This window comes from Lasioglossum baleicum, chromosome 9 (assembly GCF_051020765.1).
Source record: "Lasioglossum baleicum chromosome 9, iyLasBale1, whole genome shotgun sequence".
Classification (NCBI taxonomy): domain Eukaryota; kingdom Metazoa; phylum Arthropoda; class Insecta; order Hymenoptera; family Halictidae; genus Lasioglossum; species Lasioglossum baleicum.
Window position 1 is genome coordinate 11,822,663 of NC_134937.1, and position 27,861 is coordinate 11,850,523.

A 27,861-nucleotide genomic window follows, 5' to 3' on the forward strand; every position below is an offset into this window, starting at 1 on the left:
TTAATACCTTCAGAAACAGAATAAATCTACGAGTCTACAAAGTTTAAAGTAAATCGGCGACTCAGAGGTCTCGCGCTCTTCTCGTGGGCAAGAATTCGACTAAATTGACCGTGTGAGAACGTTGAACACGTTCCAAATTTTTAATCCCGTTTCACCGGTTGCGTTCTGTAGTAAATAGCAGAGCACATGATGCTCGAGCTTAACAAGGTTGATATGATAAAATTTCCTAGCAGCAACGTGTCCGCCGAATCCAACCATATAGTGAACACCCTCGCTGTGAACATAGAAAAATGTTAGCGCAAATCTTATCGATCGTGAATGAGGATTTATAATATATATTATAGGAAAAATAATCAACATCTTTCTTCTGAACACTACTGTTAAATTCGATAGAATTCGAAACCCCAACACTCCCGGTATCGTTGACTTACTTAGGTTCGTGAAGGCAGAAATGAACCACGTGATCGGCGAAACAGTATCCGCGTTTTTGGCACGAAGTATAGCGAGCAATTGCACGATTTTGCTCGAAACAGAAATCGGAGTGCACATCGGCTGGAAATCGTAAAAAATTTCGGCATCATTGCAATGGTTGGACTAATTAACTGATTAATAATTAATCCACTAACCGCCAAAAATGTGAGAACTATTTTAGGAATTATCTGCAGTGCAAGAGAAGCACTGGTGACGAAATAAAATCCGGTGAACAGCATAGAGAATGTATTGATTTTGTTTAAGTACTTCAGGACTAGAAAAATTAGGATGTACTCTTGCAATAGAATAATGGGATATTCCAAATAAGACAACACGGAATAGCCGTTCGTGTAATTATAGCTGGTCATCACTGTGTAACTGAAAGTTGAAGAGAGTTGAAGAATATTGGCAAAAGTAACACGAGGTTTTCATTCATTAAATGGTTTACCTTGTCAACTCTAACAAGAGGCCCACAATTGATATCTGATCAGCTGACTTAGCAGAGAGCAAGTTCAAAATTTGCGGAATTTTCAGAATGAAACACATGCCTATCGTTACGAGACTCAGGAAGTCTGCCAATTGTTGCAGCACCATGTTTGTCAATTGTTTATTCGACCGACTCTATACTTTGAAAAATTCGAATTTTACAATTTACGTATATTTACAACGAATGATAATTTGCTCCGAAGCTTTCGCGATAGAATGTGACTTACGTATCAAGAGATCATTCGGATTTGAACAGATACGTCAACGTTACGCACACTTCGTTTTATTATACTTATCGCGGTTGAACATTTTTTATCTTTTTGTTCAAGTATCGTTTGAACAATTCGCAGGGTCGCACGTTTGCACAGTGACAGTAGTGAAAGCTACTTTGTTACTATAAGATTCTAGGCCCGTGACAATATTACTTTAATACAACTTTTTCTGCTTCTTGTATTAATCTTTTTACGGCTTGCCTATGTGAGAATTGTCACATCCACTAACTAACGTTGACATGCAGACAACAACGTGGACGTCGGTGCCTTACATCTACATTTACGATGTGTTACGCACACCCCGACCATCGCCAGGAATGTTTAACACTTGCGTAATCACGGCCGCAGAAAGCACGTATACATAAATAACAAATTAAAATTCATAATTGTTCGCTGAACAAACGTTCCCACACCACCTCGTCGTCATCGGTGCCGTGTTCATCTGCATTTGGGGAGTTTCGGGCTAGGACCTTTCCAATACACGCCTGCCAACTAAAAGAACATCGATAATCCTGGATAATCCCCATTCTGATATCCCTAGATTGCATCTCACACTTGCTCCCACTCAATGAAAAATGCAAATAAATACACACACACACACACACAGTATAAAAGTAATTCGAATATTCTCGTGGATCTAGTTCCTACATTTATTGTTCCTTAGCGTAGAGGGCGTAAGATAACAAGGATGCGAAATTATATGGTGGCGCCATCTTAAGCTGACAAGTACTAGAAGCTTGGACGTATCGCCACGGATGGCGACACGTGACTCTTCCACCAAAAAATGAAATTGCAAATTACAAACGATGTAGCCAACAGTAGAATTCAGTATCACAATGATCAATAAAAATCAGCAAAAGTTATCCCTTCATTTTACTCATGTATTTATATCAATATAAGTACCATAAAAACGAAATATTATAGCGCTTTCTAATGACTTGCATTATTTTAATTTTATATGAATTCATATATTTTAAGCATGACTTTTGTGTCTGGCAATTTATCTGGAAATAAATTGTTCCAAGTACTCTTCTATCCGAGTTTGTTCCTAACAATTTTTACGAGATTTTTTACACTCCTCCATTATAGTAGACTCCTAAAGTATACTTAAAATATACGACTATACTTTGAACTTGAAAAAGAAGTTCGATATCCCAAGCGCAATTTTGTCAATCTATTTATATCGAAGTAATGAAAATCGTGGAATAAGCGGGTTTCAATTTTTGCTGAGCGAGAGGCGCATTCGGAGTTGATATGTGCGTCGTTTCGAATTGTGCAACCGCATTGGTGGCCGCAGTTTCTCCTTTCGCGAAACGCATCGTCGATCCCCATCCCTGGAAAGTACTCGAATGGAACTCTTCCACGGCGTGACAGACGGAATGCGGGAACGGGACTGACATGGAGTCAACCGTAACGCGAGGGATCCGCGTTTCTGTCTTTTAAATATCGATTTGCCCGGTCCCGCTCGGCCGTTATGTGACAACGATGAGCCTGTCCCCAACGAGCCGCTGAATCCATGGGAATTACGTGATGATCACACGACAGAGCCGCGAGTAACCTAGAGACGGGGGCCAGTACGTAAAATCCAATTTTTCCTCTGCTCTGAAACGTCAAACCGTATAGCTAGTACGAGAATCGCGTACTATCCGGGATACAAACATCGGCCTTGCCGGGACTCGTTGAAGCGCTCCTCTCACACGGCGTGCACTTTGGATCGAGATATTTCGAACATTTCGCGTTCCGGACAGCTCGAAGGTGAATCATACACCGTACACCGGCGGACAAACAGATATACGCTCTTTGCTCGAACAACGTGCGTCAAAATCCGATTGTGCAACGATCCCGACCAGACGTATTGACTTTACGTCACGTATCTCTTGACAGTGGCAAATACTTCTGCTCTAAATAAGAATATCGTTTCTTCGCGATCTATTTTATCTCTCGTGACTCGCCGCTCCGCGAAGGTGAGTAACGTCACGCGATTAGAGAACCCGGAGGTTAGCCCTCGGTGGACAGAAAATCGTATCTCGAAAATATTTCCTCCCGCGGGGAGAGACGTCCTTCGATGAAGCTGTCGAAATGTTGAAATCTCTAAGGATGAGTTAGACGTACGTTGAGGATCGTATCGGGACTCGGGTCTCCAGTGACCCAGCCTTTATCGTGCAAGGGTTAAACCACAGATTCTATTTAATCGGTAGAGGAAGATTGCATTTCGTATTTCCGAGATTTTCTCACCGAGATCACTTCGATACATGTATCTCTCTGAATGTGTTCGCAGTTTCTTATTCATAATGGACCATGCGAAAAGTACAAGCACGTATGGGAACATGGAGATCATGACGCACTTGTGTATTGTCCGTAATTGTTATTTTCAGGTAAGAATGTTTTACGACGGTTGGAAAAGAAAATGAAAGTTTTAATGTGACGGCAATTCTTCTAGGGGACAATGTGGAACTTCCAGAAGTTCTGGCTACTATAAACGCTTCAGCGAACGTGTAAATTCACAAGCGTTGAGATGGACTCTCCACCGTCATGTTCGCTAAGCGCTACTGGACCTCTCAGTGATCTTGGTAGCAGTGGAATTGGAGGGTCCATTTCTAGCGATTCTGTACGAGCGCATCTTGCAATCGAGGTATAACTTCCCTCTGATACACCATGGATCTTTATACAAGTCCCAAGGAGAATATTCCTTTTGACATTTAAAAGACTCCTTGCAATCCAAGCAAGTTAGAAATGTTTTATGAAACATTTTTAAGACTCGCAGTTCACACTTGAGATAACACAAATTGTTTGCCGTAGATGCAAGAAAGCGATATAGAGAGCAAATCTTTGTCTCAAGATTCTTTTGATTACTCTGATGGCATGTGCGGTGAGAACTTCAACACGCTGAAGAAAGGACCAGGATGGCCGGATGCCGATGGAAAACTGGAAGTGGAAGTGGTCGACGTAGCGATTAAGCCTCCGCCAGAGTTCCAGGACAGTCCCTCGCCTCCGAACTCCGAGTCCTCGTCTGCGCCGATCCTCAGCTACGCGCGAATGATGCGACAGAAAGCTCCGCAGCTGATAGACGATTACGCGGAGAATCTGGTACAGTCGATGATCGAGGAGGCATTGATAATATCGTGCAGGATATCGTGGCCGGAAGGTAGAATAGCGCCGTCTACGACCCGTATACCGGTGGTAACGCGTAGCGTGCACAACCCTAAACGATTCTGGGCGACGGACCTGTTGACGCCGTCATCGTGCCAGGGCGCCACCACGCTGATAACTCCTTACAGCACGCTGAATCGTCCGAACTCGCGGTGTTCCCTGGCTTCTTCCCGCTTGTCCAGTTCCCACAACTCTATCAACACGTCGGGGCTGAGTCACAAGGCGGACGACAGTAGTTTCATAACGTCTGCGATGTCGCACGACGTTTTAACGACCAGCGAGATCAGTGACATGTACAACGTGCCGTTCGACTCGGACATCTACACGGTCCCGATAGATGTGGTGAGGCCTCTGCACGACCTCAGAACCCCGCAAAGGCCGAAACGCCATAGACACCATCGCAAGAGGAGAAGAAACGTGTCTGCTAGCTCCCAGAGTGAGCTAGAAGCGCATATACAACAAGCGAGGCATTACTGTGGCAAGCCACGCGCTATAACACACGTTATCAAGTCCCAGAGACTGTTGTCGGACGTTTGCTGCAACGAGAGCGGGAACGGTAAACGTCACAGTGTCCCAGGGACGTCCGGCCGACACGGTAACCGAACGTCCAACGGCCACATGCACAACATCGGCGAGCCGATTCACATGACTCTGCACGAGGTGCGCCAGTACCTGCAGACCCTGTACTCGAGCTCCAGTGATTCTAGTGAAAACAAACTCAAACGCGATAACAAGGCGCCGATCAGTCACACGCCTATACACCTTGCGATGCCGAAAGGTATTAGTGTAAATAATAACAATAGATATAGCAACCCGCATACAGACTCGTCGACCGACATACCAATCTCGAACAAAAATAGTAACGGACTGATTCACAATAATAATAACAATAATAATAATAATAATAACAATAATAATGGTAACGTTAAGAAGCATAAAAAGAACACGTTCGTTAGTATTAAACATAAAAAAGTGAAAGAGGAGCCGCACAAGGAGAAAGTCGACTCGGAACGGGAGAAGATCAAGAAGAGCCAGCGAAACTTCTCGTTGAATCTGAAGCAGACACTCTGCAATATCTTCAGATTCAGACGATTAGGCTCGCCGGATCATTTCGTCGAGAAACGGAACAGCATTGTACAGGGTGAAATCGTCGAGGAGGAGGAGGGCGTCGACTCTGACCAACACGCCAATAATAATAACACTACCTCGGAGGTAGACCCCTCCGCGCAAAAGCTACCTTTTTTTAAGCGTGCCCTGCCGCCGTTACCGAAAAGCAACGGCCACGTGGCCAGCGTGGAACAGGCGGAGGACGCTCTCACCACCATGGTGTCGAAACCCTGCGAGAGCCCAACTTCCATACTACAGATGCCGGCACCTGCACCGAAACTCGAGGACGAGCCCGCCGAAGACACCAGCATGGATTTCGCAGCGAGCATCGAGAAAGTCAAAGATGTACGTCATCCAAATTTCTACAGAACGATCACCGAGTCCCGGGTTTTATGCAATCATGGTTTATCCATGTATTATAGGAACGCTATCGCTTAATAACTATCCTTTAGTTTAAGTGTTTTTGTTCCACTAATTACGATACAGATAGTTCCAAGGAATGGTCACAAACTGGACAAGTAAATTCGTATATATAATAAGAAATTCATACAGTTGCCCATCGTTCCAACAATTGTCCAGATTCTGACTAAACCTTGCTGGGATCGAGACCTGGAAATAACAGATTGTGTTTGAAACAGTACGGATGGTATTGGGGCCCAATATCCGGTGAAGCAGCAGAAAAGATACTGTCCAATGAGCCAGATGGGTCATTCATTGTGCGCGACAGTAGCGACGACCATTATATTTTCTCTCTATCGTTCAGACTTAACAGTTGCGTGCGACACGTCAGAATAGAGCATGACCAGGGTAAGTTCCCCATTGTCAGAGATACTTTTCTCACTTTGTTCTCTAATGTTCGTTTTCTTACGCACAGGTAACTTCAGCTTTGGTAGCTGCACGAAATTCAAATCCCACACGATCGTCGATTTCATCGAGAACGCGGTGGAGCATTCTCGCAGCGGACGATACCTGTTTTTTCTGCATCGTCGTCCAGTGTTGGGGCCAATGCGCGTACAGCTTCTGCACCCGGTGTCGCGGTTCAAGCAGGTGCAGAGCCTGCAGCACACGTGCAGGTTTGTTATACTGAAGATGGTGCGCAGGGATTTAATTCCGACTCTACCTCTGCCACGACGGCTGATCGACTATCTGAGCACGCCACACTACTACAGCGAACAATTAGCCGAGCAAGACGATAGGGCCGAGTCCCCCGTCAGCTCGTCCACCGGTGAATTAGAAAAGATTTGTTTCACTCCGCAGGGCCTATCGTGAGGTACAAGCGTGTAATGTTTCGTTCATCGTTGTAAAATACTTGAGTATCTTATTGGTTCGAGGACGGTATCGATTCGAGTCATTGAAAAGAAGCTCTTGAAGCGTTATCGCGATTACATTTCAACCACACCACGTTCAGTTCCGCGATACAGGTTTTGAACTGCGAATTAATCCTTTGGAGATCATATTCGCTTTCTTGCACTCGACATTAACTCTTCTGCAAGCAAATTCTGATTTGCAAAAGGGTGAACTTAAAATTGCAAGACCTGTACACAACTCTGTTGAACTTCGTATCGTAACGTTCGAAGTAGCCGATTCTTCGTGTACGTTTCCATTGAATTTCAATTATCGAAAACACACAAGACACACCCGCGCACGCACGCGCGCAAACACGCACATACATACACAGACACACGATATACGTCATCTTATCGAGAAGAAGGATAATCCGTTCCACGCAGCTCGTATGTAGGACTATAAACGACCGTATTTAGTTACTTGCATAAAAGTGCTAGAAGAGAAAGGAAGCAAAGAAGTATTTAAAGACCGACGTGAAATGAAAATTGAATTGGAGAATTCGCGTTCGCGTGATTCCATTAAACAATGCACAGATGAATATATATATAAATATAAATTACCCTTTTCTCCGTCGTTGCTTTTCAACACACGGTTAGTCGTGAAACGAATTCCGATGGATTCGAGACTTGTTGCATTCGATTTCAGTTCCTGTCTCTCGTTTTAACGTAAACTTGCGATTCTATAACGCGACGAGCATATGTATGTAATATTCGTATATATTGACGCAGCGATCGAGTAACTCCTTCTTGAGTGCCATATACCCTAAACATTGCTATTTGGAATCAGGTATCGAAATGGTGAATGCATTCGCTTTCATTAAATACTCGTTAACGAATCGTCTGTTTGCCGGAGATTATTCAATTTCTAATAGTTAACTGTAATCTATGGTTATTGCCATGCCATCCGAGATGTAAAACTGACATCAATTAGTGTATTGATTAGAAATATGCAAATACAAACTCCATTGAAAATTATTTCGATAACATCTCGTTAATTATTAGGTTTAGAATTTAATGCTCTATCGATTCACGATACAAAAAAGACATTATTGTTCGTAAGATCTTGGAAAATATTTCTATGCTGTTTTAACACACCTTGAATGCCTTGGCAACAACGACACATTACAATTAACTATTACAAATTACGCATCAGTGGTCTGCTAAGTGAACTCGGAAGTCTGCAGGAGCTGTGGACGGGCTTTGCTTCGCCCTCTGTGCTCCGGAGGGGTCGCCATTGGCGTACGATCTCTCTCCGACTCCGCCCAGCAATTCTCATTGGTCCGGAATGTTCGGGTTCGCTCGGAAAACTCGGTACACTGATCGCTATAAGAGGCACGCGTTTTGATATAGCTAAAACGAAAGGAAATACGAATATATTCAGTCTGTATCTTGCATTCAACGTCCGAATTTCATTGGGGCGATCAACGCGAAGTCGATGAATCATTTTTTGAACATTGATGCACGTGCAAGCAATTATGGCGGAAGGGCGGTAGGCTAACATTTACATTAAGATATATTCTGGCGTATATAAAGCAAGCAAAAAAAATAAAAAACATCAGTTATTGTGTCTGTTAACCGTAGGAAAACGTTTTCAATACGAATTGATTCATCCAGTTGTCGTGTCATGTTTTTAAGTTTAGACGTAGCTGCCACAGACTGATTAACTTAGAGGAAATATTCAACGAACTAATGGAATCATTAATGTTGTGTATAAGCATCTTCATCCGAGCATTGATCGTACTTTCTGGCCGATTATATGCGTTTCGTTTTCTCTTATGTTTCCTGATAGCTTTCTGGGCGCATAGATACGTATACGCGTTTTATGTGTCGAATCAATTCCCGACATATATCGTGTATAGTTTCGCGGGTTCTTCTCTTGACTCACCAGAATGCTGCACGCATGTTCTACGTGCTCTACATGCTCAAATGACCACAAACAGGATTCAACGTCGTGCAATGTACTAAACCGAATTTAGTTACGTTATATTATTAATTTGCTTTAACTGTTAGTTTCTCCTCTGTACCGTTGTACAGTACTAAATTCGTAGCTTGTAACTAGGCTACGGATCTGCATGCAAACTAAAAATTGTCTCCATCGATTGCAAGAAATAGAAACTAAATTGAATCCTATTTCTTCCCGCGATGATTTTAATAGAGGAGAAATTATAAGATAAAGATCCGCAGTCTACTCATAACTATACTAGCTAAGAACTCGTAGAAGTCTGAATGAACGGTGTTTCTTCAATGCGACTTCATCATTCGAGTAAACACCAACAACATTGGAGAACACGATAATTTATTGAATTCGATCGATTTCGTTTTACTGAAGTCTGTGTTTGATCATTGGATTTTTATCAAAACTTCTAGAGCTGTTTTTAGAAAAAATTATGCGACAACTATTTTCTGGGGACGTTATTTCGTAGAGCTCATGTTGTTAGACGTTCTGTTTCTCCTTGTCCTGTGCACCTTGATGAAACAACGGAATAACGAAGGCCATGGTACAGAATATTGCTCAGAAGAATTTTCGCCCCTGTTTCGTTCGCACCGCCCCTTTTACTTTCCGTGAACTTTTGCAGTACTACAGAAAAATAAAATAATAACAAAAAAAAGTAACAAATTTTATACTCAATATTCACGTGGTAGATTTTGCAATACGATTAACTAATTAACGGATCGTCGTCTGACAAGATCTATGTCTAAGGATGAATCTAAACATAATGTGAAGCATGTGCATATAATTAACGGTTAAAGGCACCACGATACCTCAGCCGCAGAGGGAGGTATATAGAGCAGAATTAGTACCATTTTATAACAAATGTATTTTACATTTAATATAAGTTGCACATACCGTATTCTTGTGAGGAAATTTAGCGTTTATCGGGAAGCGTCGATGCTTTATTTAAATTACATCTTGCTATCATTAAACGTTAATGTTATAAAAGGAAAAAGAGAGAGAAAGAGTATGTTTGTGTGTATGTGTGAAAGAGCAAGAGAGAAAATGAGAGAGAGCGAGAGAGAACAAAACACTATGAGGATTCTATGCCAAGCGTCTTTGAGTAAAACGATACGTTTGAGGGAAAAAAAGAAAGGGAAAAAAATGTTTCTTCTTTTTTTCTTTTCTTCTTGTCTTATTTGCATAATTGCGTGCAAGGAAGTGTGTCATCGAATAGTTTTGTATTTTTATAATGCCCCCCGTACGGCGGGAGCATAGCAAAAGCGTTGAATTCAATGTACACTTCTTCTACGAGAAATGTGATATTATTGTTAATGCATAAAAGCTTCTAATTAAACTGTACATTTTCCATGCGGTGGGAAAGAAGCCAGTGACGATCAGGGGTATAAAGAAAATTTTTTAAAGTGTAAGTATTCTTCTAAATAGAAAAACACCTTTGTATCAGGTTGTGAAAAATGTATGGTTCGTATGTATTTAATTAGACACGCGCGCCGATCGTAATCGATCTCTTTGCGAAAGATGAACTTGGCATAGAGGAGTAATTTCTTTGTTGTATACCAAAGTTTAGAAAACTGTATTCACTGTACAGCATTGTCCTGTAGGCTCTTGAAACGATTGAAATCCTTATTAGCGTTGCTCGTGCAATCGATATTTGTTATGTTTCGTTTGTACAATGTTGGTTGTACCGCTTGTTTTTCAAATGTTTAAATTATTATCGATCTAGATAAAACAACAAAGTGGAATATAAACGAAGATAACTGTACTATATAACAAAGAATACACAGGTGCAATGTTGTACTTTGTCTATGACATATTGGTACATCGATCTTTACTATTGTTTGTTATATATAATTGACAAGTGCTAGTCATAAACATTGCATTTTAAGTTGGACTTCAGTATTGTTTACTAATAAATATGAATTTACTTCCGAACAGTTGTATTTATTTTTTTATCTTTTTCGAGAGTCCAGACACGATTCTTTTAGACCGTAAGAGACACAACGTCTAAAAAAGATCAGCAGGCTCTTTTATAGCTACATTCTTCTTTGAAGAACGGTTAAAAATTTGTTTCTTGTAACTACAGTTTGTTCGCGTTGCATAATTTATTTATTCTAGTCTAATATAGTGTATCACCAAGTTCGATGATTATTAGAGTGAGGGATGCACGATAATCAGAAACCTAAATACAAAAGCTTTTCATTTTGTAAATACTTAAGGCAGTAGAACGCTTAAGGTAGTAGTATGCTTTGAAAAATGTATAAGATTTCTTCGGTGGAGCTTTATGTTATGATGTACTATTGATCAAAAAAGAAAATGAAACCCGAGTAAAACATCTCCAGTTTTCAATCCGGGGAACCGCGGAACTCATGGCGCACAGACGTTCTAATAATTCCTCTGTTAAGTTTCGCCGTTTATTTAGCGTACAATTCGTAATAATAAACCTAACTTTTCGCCACACCCCTTCCGTTTAAGTATACAAATCCTGGCACACCCCACAGATACTCGCCAACACGTTCATTTACAATATTACTCCAGTTTCATTTTTCTCTGCTTAAAGATAACTTGACTCTCCGCAAAATGTAACAATGTATTTTTCAACATTATAGTAAAATAATCGAATGACAAATTGTTAAACAAAGATCATCACTCGGTATCGTTTCCGTGATTGCAATACACCAATTGTTTTTCAATCAATTTATTAATGGTAAAGGAATATACTCTACGTGTAAACAAATGCGTATGTATTTGATTACCCATGTTTGTACTGCAATGTTGAAAATAAAATACATTTTTTCAGATTATTCGTCAGCCACTTATTTTTCGCATTCAACAAGAACATGTACCGCGCAAGACAAACAATATCGAGTATCAGATAAAACTATATTACCTTTAAACATAACACGTATGTTGCACTGACTTGTGTGTGACTTTTTAAATTACAGTTCTGTTTTCGTTCAAAACATCTTCATTCAAGGCAGAACACCTAGACTTTTCCTAACTAGTTTCTGAGCGATTCTCTCGAATTCGGGCCGGTCCTCTCTCCACATTTTAGCAGCGTCCACGTTCGCTCCGCTCTCGTCGTTCGGCTCCGCTAGCATACTTACTACGCTTAGCAATATTTTCTCCACGCTTTGAACTGGACTCCATCTTTCTGCACTACTCTCGTAACCCATTGGATCGTCACCAGGAGCATGCAGTATACTTATACAAACTCTACCATCCGTGTAAACTGAAATTGAATTGTCATGATTACTCTAGAGTTTTTTTGTATCGTTCTTGTTATTGTCGGAGTCTTACTATTCGGATGGAACATCTCGCAGGTGAACTGCATCTTTGGCGGACTCAGGGGATAGTCCGGAGGGAATATTAACTTGGCTGGGAACACACCGCCTTCGAAGCATGTTCCTTCCGGTCCCCTGGAAATATCAAATACCAATTAAGCAAGAACATAGACAGAGCAATTAGCTAGAATAGCGATCATGCAATTTGCTAATGATGACCAATGTGTTAATACATTGCCAAAGGTGACTATGCAACAAAAGATTTATAAAAAGTAGAGCTGTTTTTCATTGCTGCGAACACTTTAATCAAGAATATAGTTTTCGAAATGTTCACACACGATTTTACATTCTCTGCATCGTGAGTTTGCGTCGAATCAAGGTCACTTGAAAGTAGCATTTTAAATTCACACTTTTTTGCTGTTTCATCGTATGCGAACAAAAATATGATACTCCACTTAGAAAAACGCACGTTGACACGCAAATAAATTTGAAGCTTTCAAAACCAAAAATTTCACTTTAAATAGAATCTATATAAGAACCGATAAAAATAACGTTTCACAGTTTTAAGTGCCGTTTGGTAAAATGATAGGTGACCCATGTTTAAAGAAAATAACAGAATGATGAATATTACGTTATGAATATTAGTATAGAGTAATGAATATATTAGTATAAACTAATTTGTAAAATGATCGCTTACGTTATTAAAGCTTCCCATTCGAAAAAGTTCTCCTCGTTAATCGGTCCAGCGATAATGCCTTCGGTCGGGTTTAAGGTTAGCTCTGTAAATGTTGCGGTTTACCTGTTACATTATTGTCCAAGAACGAATGGGAATAACAACAAGGTAGTTTACATAATGTGTGTAAGCGAAAATCGGATCCTCACGTTTGTATTCTGCCATTAAACGTCTTAGCGCGGAACCAGCCATTGTTTTGGTCATGGGAATCAATGACGTTATTTGTCAGAACGTCGATGGACGAGCATTTAGGTTAACACGTCGAAGGTCGTCGACATTTATGTGTTTAAATCCACCACTCAGGAGCAGAACGAGACAATCCGTTCTTCTCGCACGATTCTGAAAAGAATATCGCGCGATTCGCAATTATAAATGGCGACAGAGGAACATAAATATTTAGCGGATATTATAAAAGCTACTCATGCCACGTTGCGAGAAGAAACCCGAAGTTACGGGCCTGAGATCGCGTGGGAGCGACACGTAACCCGCAAAGATATCTTACAGGTGCATTATTTCTTCGGAGAAATTGATCTTTTAATTCTACCATACTGTAAGACATCACTTACAACGAAATAATTATGTGTTGTATGAAAGAACTTCATTGTACTTTCATATTTACAGAGTGTTATTATTTATTTACTTCTGGAAACGTCGTTGAACGCAATGTTGACGTTAGTATTTCTAAGAACTTGACAGACAGCTAATGTTTTCTGTGTGTGTACAAAATTAACACATTAATATTTCGTGTTGCCACCTTTATTTTTTTAGAGCATTTAACATTCTTTTTGGTATTGATTTATACAATTTTTTAATCGTTTTTTGCTTAATTTGCTTTCACGCAGTTTCAATGCAGTTCTTTGATTGTTCCACAATACTAAACTGGTTTCCTTTAGAACAGGCTTCGGCAATGCTAATCATAATTATATTCATAATTATTTTGTTTCAAGTGGTATCTTATAGTATTGTCTTATATTGTTGTCAAAACATTCTCTTGATCCTATTCAATCCTGTTTATGTTTCAGAAATATGCGTCTTCCATGCACAAACTGGCAACCACATACTGGTTGGAGAATAACTCAACTTCAGATAACATGACTCTCTGTAGAGTGCAATGGGTGAAGTCGCAATGCGAACAGTATTTTCTGAATGGAGGATTGCAGAAGTACAATGATAGAGAAGAATATATCAAGGAGAAGATCAATGTAGATTTTGTAGAAACCGAGGATAAACAATCTATAAATAATGACTTAGAAAGTAGAAATTTTGTAGACCCTAGTCTACAAAGGAAGATAACACTGCTAGATGTAGGAAGTTGTTACAACCCTTTTGGAACTTTCGACATGTTCGATGTCACTGCGATAGATTTAAATGGCATTCCTGAGAAAGTTTTACATTGCGACTTTCTGAATGTTAATATTGGAGAGGAGAAACATTTCTCTGCTGATAATCATGAACTATTGCAATTACCACAGAACTCGTATAATGTTGTCGTATTCTCATTGTTTTTGGAATATTTACCGTGTCCGAGACAAAGATACATTTGTTGTAAGAAAGCATATGATCTCCTGCAACCTGGAGGAATACTTCTAATCATAAGTCCTGACTCAAAACACGTTGGTGCAAACGCAAAACTGATCAAATCGTGGAGATATATATTAAGTAAATTAGGATTTATGAGAATTAAATACGAAAAATTGAAGCATATACACTGCCTCATCTTCAGAAAATGTGTATATAAACAGGTAGCAATGAAGTGGGCAAATACGCAAACGATACCCGAAAACGATCCTTTATATCAGGATGATGTAGTATTTTTTATTCCACAAGATTTTCGTAATATTTCCTGTCAGGATAAACAGGAAGAAAGACATGTGTATGACGAAGAAGAATTGACTTGTATGTTCAATGAATTACCTTTCGATGAGACATAGATTTGTACCTGAATAATCCATAAACCTGTAAATTTTATCGATGACAGCTTGTTTCCTCGTTTGAATGTTTGGCGGGAAATTTAAACTCTGTTATGCACATATAATATAATGCTCCAACTTGTATAGAATTTATACACAATTATTAGGACTATGTAGTACCTGGTAGTATTTCTACTACTTTTTATTTATAATATAAATTAGTTAGAATAATCGTTTCCGATTTTCTCGCAGTAATAAAAATAATGCAAGAATAAAATAAAAGAAGGTTGCTATACTGTTTAGCAAGATAAGAAGGATAAGGAGCTTCCTCCTTATGAATCATCAGGATGCTCAAATACATTTGGCCTAATAAGCGGAAAAGGAAACCAAACAGTTGCGAGTGTTCCTTCGTATAAAAGTGAACATTGTGTGATCTAAATTTATAATAAATGGGGTACTTCAGTTTCGGAAGGGAAAATGGTTTACCGTCTCGTTACTCGTCGAACGAAACCCCGGTCATTTTGGATGTAACAGAAACGATCATTATCGCAATCTTCGTTCTCATAGGAATCTCTTATTCGTGTATTATACCGAGTTACAAGAAAAGCCAGGTAATCAAATAAATTCTAAGATACCCAAAGACTTGTAGAATGAATAATTACGAATAAAATATTTGTCCAGAGCATTTATATGTGCATTAAGGTGACGCTCAGCTTAACAATAGGATGTGCATTACTCGGTAAGAATTGTGTTATTACAAATATAAAAAATATTTAAGGAAATCCCTGTGGAGGAATTGCGGTATTGTAGAAATAAGCGAATTTCAGTGAACAATTTTGGCCAAGAATGGGAGGTGTGCAGCATAAGAACTAAAACACCCTATAGAGCCGGTAATGGTCATGAGATCGACGCTCTGATTGGCCTGAAGATAGGCCTGCGGTCATTGAACGTTACTTTGCGAGGTATTTTTCAATGAAAATAAATAATCGAACAAATTTATTACGATACAATTATTTAGGAACAGGCGAGCAAGGAACTCTGCTTGAAAAAGAAACTATTAACTATAACGAAAGGTTTTGGTGGACGTGGGATCAAGGCAGATTCGGATTCGGCCCAGAAGGTACGAAATTAATAAAAATGTCTATATACCACTAATTATACAAGAGATTTCTAATTTAAGCTGGGCTTTTACAAAGAAATTTCCGAGATGCTCAAAGAAGGGGAACACCAATTCCGATTCTTTTGGTCGTCGAATACTTCGTTATTGACGGAGAAGGGATTCGATTCGGCAGATTCTACCGTACTGCCGGGTGGTATTGTCATATTCTACTGTGGTTCGTGTCTGAAATATATTTCAAAAAATACGTTATGATTTTAGAATACTAAAACTGCTTTTTTTTTGTTATTAAACAGGGCAGCGTTTTTCTCGTGGATGTTAGCGAATATATTTTTACAGAGTGTGGGACGATACGCGGCGTATTCTTTCGGGATCACCGGTGGCTTGCAAATTTTAACTTGCATCGTTTGGGTTTTCGTTCATAATCCATTCCCACTCGTTATACCTTTCGAAGACGCGACTATACGATTGCATTTCGGTCGACATTTTTGGATGACTCTCGGTTGCGGTAAAACGAATTTGAATATTCTATACGAAGAATTTACTGCCATGTTGAAGTTCCGTAACATTTGAATGTTTCCACGTTTAGGCGCGTTATGCATACTATTGGCTGCGATATTACTTTACATGGACCTCCGGCATCCGAATGCATTGTCCATATTTTTAGATTCAAATCCGCTCAGCCAGTACGATGAATGCATAATGGGTGAGCCGTTGTATCAATATCTAATTAATTCTTTACGTTCGGAACGTACATCATCGAGAATAAAAGTGTTAATTTCAGAGTGCAGCATGGTGGAAAATGTTCTGCGATACTCGGAACTCGGCGAAGCAATGGAGATGAGGTCGATTCCTGAAACTGCAGCATTTGCTCGAAACAGCAGCGTAGTGAGTGATAGATTTCATGAAGATTATAAAATTTCTATCCGCAATTTCATTTAATTTATTTACACCAGACGGTGCTAAAAAGAAGATCCACTATAAAGAACGCTCAAAGATCGCTTTTCCGATGTCCTGTGCCGGTGAATCTACCAAATGAGGAAGGAACCGAAGCGATATACATAAATCACTTACTAAGGTGATTGAATTAAAAACATTTCTATGTTAACGAGCCAACAGTACTAATTGTTTGATAAGCAACTGTTTTCTTTAGAGCGTCGAATGCACCTTCCAACGAGGCCGCGTTTCACGGTGAAGGAGGGAAAGACACCGAGCTGTTGGTACGACTACCAAAGAAAACCGTGAGGACGAGAGTGATGGTTTGAAAAATGTGTGTATTATTTTACGTTACTACAGGAATGAAGATACAAGTTATCTTTTCATGTATGTACATACATTTCCAAAAAGTTTGAAAGTTTCAAATTCCTGTACTCCTTTTATTGACCAATGCATCGCGAGACGCGTCGCAATATATTATTAAATTAACAAATTGAACCTCTGATAGACCGTGGATGTGCCAGCGTTTAAGTTTCAGACTCTGGTTTCTCTTTACTTTCGCTATTCTCGGACGTGTTTCTGTTCTTCTCCTCAGACTTCGACTCCTTCTCGGATTTCTTCTCTTTGCTCGACTTCTTCTCGCTCTTCTCTTTGTCGGCCTTGTCTCCGTCGCTCTTCTTCCCATTATCCGACTTGTCTTTGCTTCTTCTCTCTTTGTCTTTGTCCTTGGACTTCTCGGCGTACTTGGATTTGGAGGATCTGGACTTCGACTTCGATCTGGATCTTCTGGACTTTGATTTCGAGCGTTTGCTGCGGGATCGCGACCGACTCCTTCGACGCGGTGATGATCTCTTCTTTCTGTCCTTCGATCTCGATCGTGATCTACGTGAGCGGGATCTTCGGGATCGCGAGCGTGAACGATGTCGGCCGCGTGAACTGCTTCTTCTGCGCGATGGGGACTTCCGTCTGCGTTCTTTAGATCTAGATCGCTTCGATCGAGATCGTGATCTGCGTCGGTGGCGCGATCGTGAGCGTCTGTGGCGAGAACGGGAGCGTTTGCGCGATCTAGATCGTCTGCTGCGGCCCCTAGATCTTGATCGAGACTTTCGGCTGCGGGAACCGCTGCGACTACGCTTGTCCTTGGACAGCATACCGATCATTGGATCTATCGCGGCCGAAATTAAATTGTGAGCTTCTTTGACTCGCGACATTGCCTCCTCGATCTCCTTTTGCGCTGCTTCATTGCTCTTCGCCTCCGGCTTCGCTATCGCTTGTGTCGAATGGTAAATTTTAATCGGTCTATCCAAAAGCATCTTCCCGTTCAAAAGCAAAGCAGACACGACTGCCGATTGTTCAGATAGCTCCACCAATGCATAGTGCTCAGTATCTGAATCCCTGGTACATATACGCAGGTACTTCACTTCCACGCTGTTGTTGCTGAAGAAATCGAGTAGATTGTCTGTCGTTACCGAAGGGTCTAAGTTCGCTATGACCAATGTTCTCCTAATCTCTTCGATCCGCCTGCTGTCCAAGTGACCGGGTAGATGAGGATAAGGTGGGAGACCATTCGCTTCTAGTTTTGGATCTATGGTGGTGATCACGTGATTCGGAGGAATTCCTTCGATCGCATTTACAAAATTCGGTGGTAGCTTCGGTTCAGAAGGGTAGAGACCTGGAAAAGTATAATCATAAGTATGTGTTTTTCTGAAAATACGGAGGTTTCTATAAATCGTAGTTTTGGAGTTACAGTGTTTTATCGATAATTGTGCAAAACACGTATCCGGCCAGGCATACTATTCTATTATTTTTCATTATTTTTCTACAGGACTTTTACCAACATTTTTGTGGCATTTTTAAAATATGATATAATTCCCACGATATTTACTTGTATAACGAACGACGAAAGTTTTGGATGCAAAGAAGAATACAAGTTCAAAGGCTTTCCCATACGCTGTTCTTCCTTGCATCTGAAACGTTCGTTGTTTGTTACACAAATAAATATTATCAGAATTATATCATATTCGGTATCGTTTTCATGAGAGAAGTGCCACGAATATGTTGGCGAATGTGCCATAGAAATGTCATGAAAAATAAAGAAGTTTTATTATTGGATTAGTGGTGGTCTCACATAACACATGTTACGCTTCTCTGCAACCAAGGCCTCTGAAGCTTCAGGGCCTGTCAAGGAGTATACTAATAGTTCTGGGACAATTATAGGCCAGACACTTGAGACATTTATCGATGAAACACTGTATCTGGTTTTGTTCTGCTGTTCCTACAAGAGAAAGATTAATGTTAAAGTGTACATACCTGGTACAACGGTGCCGTTGTTTGTTAACTCAAGGGCTCGTTGTTCATCTGGAATGTCTCCATTTTGATACGGAATCACAATCAATGCACGGTCAATGAAAACAGTGTTCGTCATGTGTTGGGCGACGGCGACGCATCCTTGGTCATGGAACTTTATGTAACAAATACGCGACTGCACAGGCACCGCGACGTCCCTTATAGTAGGGTAAAGTCTGATATCCTCTATTTTTCCGAGGTACCCGAACAGCGTTTGCATTTGATCTTTGGTCGCCTGAGGTGCAATATTCGTCACCTGTACCACTTTCGTCGAACCCACCGCCATTCTGTCTGTTAATCTCGCTCCGTTATTTCTCGATATAACGCGGAGAGGTTAGCTTACCGAGGAATAGTGTTGCGTGCGGAATATAATCGCGCACCGTCGCACAGAAATGTGGCCGCGTTGGACGCGTTACCACCAAATGCGGTCGACCATAATAACAATGGCCGGTTTTGTCTTCGTTGAAACAGGCTCACGCTAAAAGCAACGTTCCAGATCGGCGCGTTCTTCGGCTACACACAATTCTCCATACATTCTTCGCGTTTTTCTCCCGACGATTTTGGAACGTCGCTGCGACTCGAACTGTGAATTGCTAGATGGCTAGATGGTGTAAACGATTAATGCATTTGTGTAACAACTGTCGGTAACGTAGAACCACCGACGAGATACTATTAAAGACTGCCAGCCTTATGGGAGTTGGTGTCTCTCGAATTTTTCGGTGTTCTCTTACGCCCTCTAGGATATATTCTGACTGGAGTGAGAAACAGAAGGCCATCGACATGATCTCGTCGGTGCAGAAGGCTACTTAGGAGATTGTCGTCATCATGAATTGTTACATTCTGTACCGAGCAGATATTTCAGAGGATGTTGGTTTCAATATTAAAAGCAAAACTCAAGGACAAAGAATTCCGAGAAATATATTATATTATTGAAGCATAATTTTAGGAAAATCAACAATTCCTATTTCAAATTTTATACGAGACACCTCAGTTTGTAATTTCGAAACATTTCATAAGCGAGAATTATTACCTTTCACTTTTTTATACATAAATGTTCCAAGAATCGATCTGGACAGAAATATTTTGAAAAGACTTTACTTTTTTGAATAAATTAATGCGTGCGAATGTTCATGGTTTAAAAGTTATTCTATATTTCGTGTTTTATTGTCTATTTTTACGAAAAATTTAGATGGCAAGGTGGTCAAGGGAGTGCTCGTTAACATCGTTAGAAAAAGGAATTGTTATAAACATTAAACAGCCAGATATAATAAATTTATCTGTGAATTGTATCGAATAAATTAATGCGTGCGAATGTTATGGTTTAAAAGTTATTACGTATCACGAAAACTATTAGCCACTTTGACTAAAAAATTAGGTGGTCAGATAGCCAAGGGATTGCTTGTGGACATCGCTGTCAAATAGAATTGTTATAAACATTAACCAGCTGGAAATAATAAATTTTTCAATAATTGTCACGGCGATCGACATCGATCGATATTCGGCGGAGTGGGGGGGGGGGGCGGGGGCGCCGCTCGAGCTCGGCAGATCGACGAGAGCTCACCGGTGGTCAGTCAGTCGGGGCGGGGGAGCGGCGTGAGCGGACGTGCTGCGGGACCAGGAGCGCCAGGAGAACCGGAGGGACCAGAGGTGGACCAGAGGTGTACTAGAGGTCATCTACAGTTACCCTGGCCTACCTTCAACTGTCAATTCAAGGAACAACGGTAAGTTTGATTACTAATATTTTTCAAAACTTCTTTTGTCTTTTTAAACTCGTCCTTCATACTTTTGAAATTTTTATCGAGACTTTCAATGAAGACTATCGAGTCTTCATCAAATTTATCAATTTTATTCTTTATAAAAATTACATTTTGAGCGTCCCACTCGTATGCAGGATTATAATTGATCTTGTGAGCTGCTTCGTTGGTTGTTTTCGCACTCGTGTGCGAGATTATAGTTATTCTCTCAAGATAAGAGTACTTGTCCACGCCGTTGGCAAAAGGAATTATTATAAACATTAATTATGTAGCTAGAATTAATAAATGTCTCACGGCATTATCTTCTAAATAATAAAAATCAATTTTGAATAAATTAATGCGTGCGAATGTCCATGGTTTAAAAGTTATTCTATATTTCGTGTTTTATTGTCTATTTTTACGAAAAATTTAGATGGCCAGGTGGTCAAGGGAGTGCTCGTTAACATCGTTAGAAAAAGGAATTCTTATAAACATTAAACAGCCAGATATAATAAATTTATCTGTGAATTGTATCGAATAAATTAATGCGTGCGAATGTTATGGTTTAAAAGTTATTACGTAACACGAAAACTATTAGCCACTCTGACTAAAAAATTAGGTGGTCAGATAGTGAAGGGATTGCTTGTGAACATCGCTGTCAAATAGAATTGTTATAAACATTAACCAGCTGGAAATAATAAATTTTTCAATAATTGTCACGGCGATCGACATCGATCGATATTCGGCGGAGTGGGGGGGCGGGGGCGCCGCTCGAGCTCGGCAGATCGGCGAGAGCTCACCGGTGGTCAGTCAGTCGGGGCGGGGGAGCGGCGTGAGCGGACGTGCTGCGGGACCAGGAGCGCCAGGAGAACCGAAGGGACCAGAGGTGGACCAGAGGTGGACCAGAGGTGGACCAGAGGTGGACTAGAGGTCATCTACAGTTACCCTGGCCTACCTTCAACTGTCAATTCAAGGAACAACGGTAAGTTTGATTACTAATATTTTTCAAAACTTCTTTTGTCTTTTTAAACTCGTCCTTCATACTTTTGAAATTTTTATCGAGACTTTCAATGAAGACTATCGAGTCTTCATCAAATTTATCAATTTTATTCTTTATAAAAATTACATTTTGAGCGTCCCACTCGTATGCAGGATTATAATTGATCTTGTGAGCTGCTTCGTTGGTTGTTTTCGCACTCGTGTGCGAGATTATAGTTATTCTCTCAAGATAAGAGTACTTGTCCACGCCGTTGGCAAAAGGAATTATTATAAACATTAATTATGTAGCTAGAATTAATAAATGTCTCACGGCATTATCTTCTAAATAATAAAAATCAATTTTGAATAAATTAATGCGTGCGAATGTCCATGGTTTAAAAGTTATTCTATATTTCGTGTTTTATTGTCTATTTTTACGAAAAATTTAGATGGCCAGGTGGTCAAGGGAGTGCTCGTTAACATCGTTAGAAAAAGGAATTGTTATAAACATTAAACAGCCAAATATAATAAATTTATCTGTGAATTGTATCGAATAAATTAATGCGTGCGAATGTTATGGTTTAAAAGTTATTACGTAACACGAAAACTATTAGCCACTTTGACTAAAAAATTAGGTGGTCAGATAGTGAAGGGATTGCTTGTGAACATCGCTGTCAAATAGAATTGTTATAAACATTAACCAGCTGGAAATAATAAATTTTTCAATAATTGTCACGGCGATCGACATCGATCGATATTCGGCGGAGTGGGGGGGGCGGGGGCGCCGCTCGAGCTCGGCAGATCGGCGAGAGCTCACCGGTGGTCAGTCAGTCGGGGCGGGGGAGCGGCGTGAGCGGACGTGCTGCGGGACCAGGAGCGCCAGGAGAACCGAAGGGACCAGAGGTGGACTAGAGGTCATCTACAGTTACCCTGGCCTACCTTCAACTGTCAATTCAAGGAACAACGGTAAGTTTGATTACTAATATTTTTCAAAACATCTTTTGTCTTTTTAAACTCGTCCTTCATACTTTTGAAATTTTTATCGAGACTTTCAATGAAGACTATCGAGTCTTCATCAAATTTATCAATTTTATTCTTTATAAAAATTACATTTTGAGCGTCCCACTCGTATGCAGGATTATAATTGATCTTGTGAGCTGCTTCGTTGGTTGTTTTCGCACTCGTGTGCGAGATTATAGTTATTCTCTCAAGATAAGAGTACTTGTCCACGCCGTTGGCAAAAGGAATTATTATAAACATTAATTATGTAGCTAGAATTAATAAATGTCTCACGGCATTATCTTCTAAATAATAAAAATCAATTTTGAATAAATTAATGCGTGCGAATGTCCATGGTTTAAAAGTTATTCTATATTTCGTGTTTTATTGTCTATTTTTACGAAAAATTTAGATGGCCAGGTGGTCAAGGGAGTGCTCGTTAACATCGTTAGAAAAAGGAATTGTTATAAACATTAAACAGCCAGATATAATAAATTTATCGGTGAATTGTATCGAATAAATTAATGCGTGCGAATGTTATGGTTTAAAAGTTATTACGTAACACGAAAACTATTAGCCACTTTGACTAAAAAATTAGGTGGTCAGATAGTGAAGGGATTGCTTGTGAACATCGCTGTCAAATAGAATTGTTATAAACATTAACCAGCTGGAAATAATAAATTTTTCAATAATTGTCACGGCGATCGACATCGATCGATATTCGGCGGAGTGGGGGGGCGGGGGCGCCGCTCGAGCTCGGCAGATCGGCGAGAGCTCACCGGTGGTCAGTCAGTCGGGGCGGGGGAGCGGCGTGAGCGGACGTGCTGCGGGACCAGGAGCGCCAGGAGAACCGGAGGGACCAGAGGTGGACCAGAGGTGTACTAGAGGTCATCTACAGTTACCCTGGCCTACCTTCAACTGTCAATTCAAGGAACAACGGTAAGTTTGATTACTAATATTTTTCAAAACTTCTTTTGTCTTTTTAAACTCGTCCTTCATACTTTTGAAATTTTTATCGAGACTTTCAATGAAGACTATCGAGTCTTCATAAAATTTATCAATTTTATTCTTTATAAAAATTACATTTTGAGCGTCCCACTCGTATGCAGGATTATAATTGATCTTGTGAGCTGCTTCGTTGGTTGTTTTCGCACTCGTGTGCGAGATTATAGTTATTCTCTCAAGATAAGAGTACTTGTCCACGCCGTTGGCAAAAGGAATTATTATAAACATTAATTATGTAGGTAGAATTAATAAATGTCTCACGGCATTATCTTCTAAATAATAAAAATCAATTTTGAATAAATTAATGCGTGCGAATGTCCATGGTTTAAAAGTTATTCTATATTTCGTGTTTTATTGTCTATTTTTACGAAAAATTTAGATGGCCAGGTGGTCAAGGGAGTGCTCGTTAACATCGTTAGAAAAAGGAATTGTTATAAACATTAAACAGCCAGATATAATAAATTTATCTGTGAATTGTATCGAATAAATTAATGCGTGCGAATGTTATGGTTTAAAAGTTATGACGTAACACGAAAACCATTAGCCACTTTGACTAAAAAATTAGGTGGTCAGATAGTGAAGGGATTGCTTGTGAACATCGCTGTCAAATAGAATTGTTATAAACATTAACCAGCTGGAAATAATAAATTTTTCAATAATTGTCACGGCGATCGACATCGATCGATATTCGGCGGAGTGGGGGGGGGCGGGGGCGCCGTTCGAGCTCGGCAGATCGGCGAGAGCTCACCGGTGGTCAGTCAGTCGGGGCGGGGGAGCGGCGTGAGCGGACGTGCTGCGGGACCAGGAGCGCCAGGAGAACCGAAGGGACCAGAGGTGGACCAGAGGTGGACCAGAGGTGGACCAGAGGTGGACTAGAGGTCATCTACAGTTACCCTGGCCTACCTTCAACTGTCAATTCAAGGAACAACGGTAAGTTTGATTACTAATATTTTTCAAAACTTCTTTTGTCTTTTTAAACTCGTCCTTCATACTTTTGAAATTTTTATCGAGACTTTCAATGAAGACTATCGAGTCTTCATAAAATTTATCAATTTTATTCTTTATAAAAATTACATTTTGAGCGTCCCACTCGTATGCAGGATTATAATTGATCTTGTGAGCTGCTTCGTTGGTTGTTTTCGCACTCGTGTGCGAGATTATAGTTATTCTCTCAAGATAAGAGTACTTGTCCACGCCGTTGGCAAAAGGAATTATTATAAACATTAATTATGTAGCTAGAATTAATAAATGTCTCACGGCATTATCTTCTAAATAATAAAAATCAATTTTGAATAAATTAATGCGTGCGAATGTCCATGGTTTAAAAGTTATTCTATATTTCGTGTTTTATTGTCTATTTTTACGAAAAATTTAGATGGCCAGGTGGTCAAGGGAGTGCTCGTTAACATCGTTAGAAAAAGGAATTCTTATAAACATTAAACAGCCAGATATAATAAATTTATCTGTGAATTGTATCGAATAAATTAATGCGTGCGAATGTTATGGTTTAAAAGTTATTACGTAACACGAAAACTATTAGCCACTTTGACTAAAAAATTAGGTGGTCAGATAGTGAAGGGATTGCTTGTGAACATCGCTGTCAAATAGAATTGTTATAAACATTAACCAGCTGGAAATAATAAATTTTTCAATAATTGTCACGGCGATCGACATCGATCGATATTCGGCGGAGTGGGGGGGCGGGGGCGCCGCTCGAGCTCGGCAGATCGGCGAGAGCTCACCGGTGGTCAGTCAGTCGGGGCGGGGGAGCGGCGTGAGCGGACGTGCTGCGGGACCAGGAGCGCCAGGAGAACCGGAGGGACCAGAGGTGGACCAGAGGTGTACTAGAGGTCATCTACAGTTACCCTGGCCTACCTTCAACTATCAATTCAAGGAACAACGGTAAGTTTGATTACTAATATTTTTCAAAACTTCTTTTGTCTTTTTAAACTCGTCCTTCATACTTTTGAAATTTTTATCGAGACTTTCAATGAAGACTATCGAGTCTTCATAAAATTTATCAATTTTATTCTTTATAAAAATTACATTTTGAGCGTCCCACTCGTATGCAGGATTATAATTGATCTTGTGAGCTGCTTCGTTGGTTGTTTTCGCACTCGTGTGCGAGATTATAGTTATTCTCTCAAGATAAGAGTACTTGTCCACGCCGTTGGCAAAAGGAATTATTATAAACATTAATTATGTAGGTAGAATTAATAAATGTCTCACGGCATTATCTTCTAAATAATAAAAATCAATTTTGAATAAATTACTGCGTGCGAATGTCCATGGTTTAAAAGTTATTCTATATTTCGTGTTTTATTGTCTATTTTTACGAAAAATTTAGATGGCCAGGTGGTCAAGGGAGTGCTCGTTAACATCGTTAGAAAAAGGAATTGTTATAAACATTAAACAGCCAGATATAATAAATTTATCTGTGAATTGTATCGAATAAATTAATGCGTGCGAATGTTATGGTTTAAAAGTTATGACGTAACACGAAAACCATTAGCCACTTTGACTAAAAAATTAGGTGGTCAGATAGTGAAGGGATTGCTTGTGAACATCGCTGTCAAATAGAATTGTTATAAACATTAACCAGCTGGAAATAATAAATTTTTCAATAATTGTCACGGCGATCGACATCGATCGATATTCGGCGGAGTGGGGGGGGCGGGGGCGCCGTTCGAGCTCGGCAGATCGGCGAGAGCTCACCGGTGGTCAGTCAGTCGGGGCGGGGGAGCGGCGTGAGCGGACGTGCTGCGGGACCAGGAGCGCCAGGAGAACCGAAGGGACCAGAGGTGGACCAGAGGTGGACCAGAGGTGGACCAGAGGTGGACTAGAGGTCATCTACAGTTACCCTGGCCTACCTTCAACTGTCAATTCAAGGAACAACGGTAAGTTTGATTACTAATATTTTTCAAAACTTCTTTTGTCTTTTTAAACTCGTCCTTCATACTTTTGAAATTTTTATCGAGACTTTCAATGAAGACTATCGAGTCTTCATAAAATTTATCAATTTTATTCTTTATAAAAATTACATTTTGAGCGTCCCACTCGTATGCAGGATTATAATTGATCTTGTGAGCTGCTTCGTTGGTTGTTTTCGCACTCGTGTGCGAGATTATAGTTATTCTCTCAAGATAAGAGTACTTGTCCACGCCGTTGGCAAAAGGAATTATTATAAACATTAATTATGTAGGTAGAATTAATAAATGTCTCACGGCATTATCTTCTAAATAATAAAAATCAATTTTGAATAAATTAATGCGTGCGAATGTCCATGGTTTAAAAGTTATTCTATATTTCGTGTTTTATTGTCTATTTTTACGAAAAATTTAGATGGCCAGGTGGTCAAGGGAGTGCTCGTTAACATCGTTAGAAAAAGGAATTGTTATAAACATTAAACAGCCAGATATAATAAATTTATCTGTGAATTGTATCGAATAAATTAATGCGTGCGAATGTTATGGTTTAAAAGTTATGACGTAACACGAAAACCATTAGCCACTTTGACTAAAAAATTAGGTGGTCAGATAGTGAAGGGATTGCTTGTGAACATCGCTGTCAAATAGAATTGTTATAAACATTAACCAGCTGGAAATAATAAATTTTTCAATAATTGTCACGGCGATCGACATCGATCGATATTCGGCGGAGTGGGGGGGGCGGGGGCGCCGTTCGAGCTCGGCAGATCGGCGAGAGCTCACCGGTGGTCAGTCAGTCGGGGCGGGGGAGCGGCGTGAGCGGACGTGCTGCGGGACCAGGAGCGCCAGGAGAACCGGAGGGACCAGAGGTGGACCAGAGGTGTACTAGAGGTCATCTACAGTTACCCTGGCCTACCTTCAACTATCAATTCAAGGAACAACGGTAAGTTTGATTACTAATATTTTTCAAAACTTCTTTTGTCTTTTTAAACTCGTCCTTCATACTTTTGAAATTTTTATCGAGACTTTCAATGAAGACTATCGAGTCTTCATAAAATTTATCAATTTTATTCTTTATAAAAATTACATTTTGAGCGTCCCACTCGTATG

General features: G+C 40.1%; 6 protein-coding genes across 12 annotated transcripts; 3 read left to right on the plus strand and 3 right to left on the minus strand.

Annotated features, from left to right (window-relative positions):
• Positions 1-42: 42 nt before the first annotated feature.
• Positions 43-1,715, minus strand: LOC143212150 (solute carrier family 66 member 3). Of its 2 annotated transcripts, none has more exons than XM_076430589.1 (5): positions 1,185-1,715; positions 920-1,097; positions 627-849; positions 432-552; positions 43-274 (listed from the first exon to the last, which is right to left on the minus strand). In XM_076430589.1, exons 2-5 carry the CDS (start codon positions 1,063-1,065, stop codon positions 141-143), a joined length of 624 nt encoding a protein of 207 aa, XP_076286704.1. In that variant the 5' UTR covers positions 1,066-1,097; positions 1,185-1,715; the 3' UTR covers positions 43-140. The 2 variants fall into 2 exon arrangements, with proteins under 2 accessions (XP_076286704.1, XP_076286703.1); XM_076430588.1 differs by having other exon boundaries at positions 920-1,092; positions 1,185-1,714.
• A 733-nt stretch (positions 1,716-2,448) lies between these two features.
• On the plus strand, positions 2,449-9,840 carry LOC143212135 (uncharacterized). Of its 3 annotated transcripts, none has more exons than XM_076430553.1 (6): positions 2,449-2,803; positions 3,508-3,604; positions 3,670-3,861; positions 4,029-5,831; positions 6,125-6,293; positions 6,361-9,840. In XM_076430553.1, exons 3-6 carry the CDS (start codon positions 3,745-3,747, stop codon positions 6,753-6,755), a joined length of 2,484 nt encoding a protein of 827 aa, XP_076286668.1. In that variant the 5' UTR covers positions 2,449-2,803; positions 3,508-3,604; positions 3,670-3,744; the 3' UTR covers positions 6,756-9,840. The 3 variants fall into 3 exon arrangements, with proteins under 3 accessions (XP_076286668.1, XP_076286669.1, XP_076286670.1); XM_076430554.1 differs by lacking the exon at positions 2,449-2,803 and adding an exon at positions 2,812-3,423; XM_076430555.1 differs by lacking the exon at positions 2,449-2,803 and adding an exon at positions 2,812-2,984.
• Positions 7,223-13,093, minus strand: Ubc7 (ubiquitin conjugating enzyme 7). Its single transcript, XM_076430593.1, has 4 exons — positions 12,950-13,093; positions 12,765-12,846; positions 12,084-12,202; positions 7,223-12,015 (listed from the first exon to the last, which is right to left on the minus strand). Exons 1-4 carry the CDS (start codon positions 13,002-13,004, stop codon positions 11,756-11,758), a joined length of 516 nt encoding a protein of 171 aa, XP_076286708.1. The 5' UTR covers positions 13,005-13,093; the 3' UTR covers positions 7,223-11,755.
• A 70-nt stretch (positions 13,094-13,163) lies between these two features.
• On the plus strand, positions 13,164-14,741 carry Samtor (S-adenosylmethionine sensor upstream of TORC1). Of its 2 annotated transcripts, none has more exons than XM_076430582.1 (2): positions 13,164-13,304; positions 13,823-14,741. In XM_076430582.1, the coding sequence occupies exons 1-2, from the start codon at positions 13,173-13,175 to the stop codon at positions 14,729-14,731; spliced, it is 1,041 nt and encodes a 346-aa protein (XP_076286697.1). In that variant the 5' UTR covers positions 13,164-13,172; the 3' UTR covers positions 14,732-14,741. The 2 variants fall into 2 exon arrangements, with proteins under 2 accessions (XP_076286697.1, XP_076286698.1); XM_076430583.1 differs by lacking the exon at positions 13,164-13,304 and adding an exon at positions 13,324-13,471.
• Positions 14,742-15,152: 411 nt separating this feature from the next.
• Positions 15,153-17,123, plus strand: LOC143212144 (dual oxidase maturation factor 1-like). Of its 3 annotated transcripts, none has more exons than XM_076430572.1 (10): positions 15,153-15,321; positions 15,392-15,449; positions 15,538-15,672; positions 15,729-15,830; positions 15,891-16,044; positions 16,124-16,335; positions 16,417-16,533; positions 16,600-16,715; positions 16,784-16,905; positions 16,981-17,123. In XM_076430572.1, exons 1-10 carry the CDS (start codon positions 15,160-15,162, stop codon positions 17,090-17,092), a joined length of 1,290 nt encoding a protein of 429 aa, XP_076286687.1. In that variant the 5' UTR covers positions 15,153-15,159; the 3' UTR covers positions 17,093-17,123. The 3 variants fall into 3 exon arrangements, with proteins under 3 accessions (XP_076286687.1, XP_076286689.1, XP_076286688.1); XM_076430574.1 differs by having other exon boundaries at positions 16,612-16,715; XM_076430573.1 differs by having other exon boundaries at positions 15,735-15,830.
• Positions 17,085-19,395, minus strand: Srp54 (splicing regulatory protein 54). Its single transcript, XM_076430568.1, has 2 exons — positions 19,074-19,395; positions 17,085-18,435 (listed from the first exon to the last, which is right to left on the minus strand). The coding sequence occupies exons 1-2, from the start codon at positions 19,393-19,395 to the stop codon at positions 17,291-17,293; spliced, it is 1,467 nt and encodes a 488-aa protein (XP_076286683.1). The 3' UTR covers positions 17,085-17,290.
• Positions 19,396-27,861: the final 8,466 nt, after the last annotated feature.

What these genes read in the sequence shown, in the direction of transcription:
- Ubc7 (XM_076430593.1), bottom strand. Translation starts at nt 13,004, where the DNA reads ATGACCAAAACAATGGCTGGTTCCGCGCTAAGACGTTTAATGGCAGAA. An exon ending in GAATGGGAAGCTTTAATAAC is followed by an intron (nt 12,203 to 12,764) that starts GTAAGCGATCAT and finishes TGATATTTCCAG; the next exon opens with GGGACCGGAAGGAACATGCT. An exon ending in CGAGATGTTCCATCCGAATA is followed by an intron (nt 12,016 to 12,083) that starts GTAAGACTCCGA and finishes ATTCAATTTCAG; the next exon opens with TTTACACGGATGGTAGAGTT.
- Samtor (XM_076430582.1), top strand. Translation starts at nt 13,173, where the DNA reads ATGGCGACAGAGGAACATAAATATTTAGCGGATATTATAAAAGCTACT. An exon ending in CCCGCAAAGATATCTTACAG is followed by an intron (nt 13,305 to 13,822) that starts GTGCATTATTTC and finishes TTTATGTTTCAG; the next exon opens with AAATATGCGTCTTCCATGCA.
- LOC143212150 (XM_076430589.1), bottom strand. Translation starts at nt 1,065, where the DNA reads ATGGTGCTGCAACAATTGGCAGACTTCCTGAGTCTCGTAACGATAGGC. An exon ending in CTCTTGTTAGAGTTGACAAG is followed by an intron (nt 850 to 919) that starts GTAAACCATTTA and finishes TTCAACTTTCAG; the next exon opens with TTACACAGTGATGACCAGCT. An exon ending in TTCTGCCTTCACGAACCTAA is followed by an intron (nt 275 to 431) that starts GTAAGTCAACGA and finishes CTATGTTCACAG; the next exon opens with CGAGGGTGTTCACTATATGG.
- Srp54 (XM_076430568.1), bottom strand. Translation starts at nt 19,395, where the DNA reads ATGGCGGTGGGTTCGACGAAAGTGGTACAGGTGACGAATATTGCACCT. An exon ending in CAACGGCACCGTTGTACCAG is followed by an intron (nt 18,436 to 19,073) that starts GTATGTACACTT and finishes ATACTTTTCCAG; the next exon opens with GTCTCTACCCTTCTGAACCG.
- LOC143212144 (XM_076430572.1), top strand. Translation starts at nt 15,160, where the DNA reads ATGGGGTACTTCAGTTTCGGAAGGGAAAATGGTTTACCGTCTCGTTAC. An exon ending in AATAGGATGTGCATTACTCG is followed by an intron (nt 15,450 to 15,537) that starts GTAAGAATTGTG and finishes AGCGAATTTCAG; the next exon opens with TGAACAATTTTGGCCAAGAA. An exon ending in ATTGAACGTTACTTTGCGAG is followed by an intron (nt 15,673 to 15,728) that starts GTATTTTTCAAT and finishes ACAATTATTTAG; the next exon opens with GAACAGGCGAGCAAGGAACT.
- LOC143212135 (XM_076430553.1), top strand. Translation starts at nt 3,745, where the DNA reads ATGGACTCTCCACCGTCATGTTCGCTAAGCGCTACTGGACCTCTCAGT. An exon ending in GCATCGAGAAAGTCAAAGAT is followed by an intron (nt 5,832 to 6,124) that starts GTACGTCATCCA and finishes TGTTTGAAACAG; the next exon opens with TACGGATGGTATTGGGGCCC. An exon ending in CAGAATAGAGCATGACCAGG is followed by an intron (nt 6,294 to 6,360) that starts GTAAGTTCCCCA and finishes TCTTACGCACAG; the next exon opens with GTAACTTCAGCTTTGGTAGC.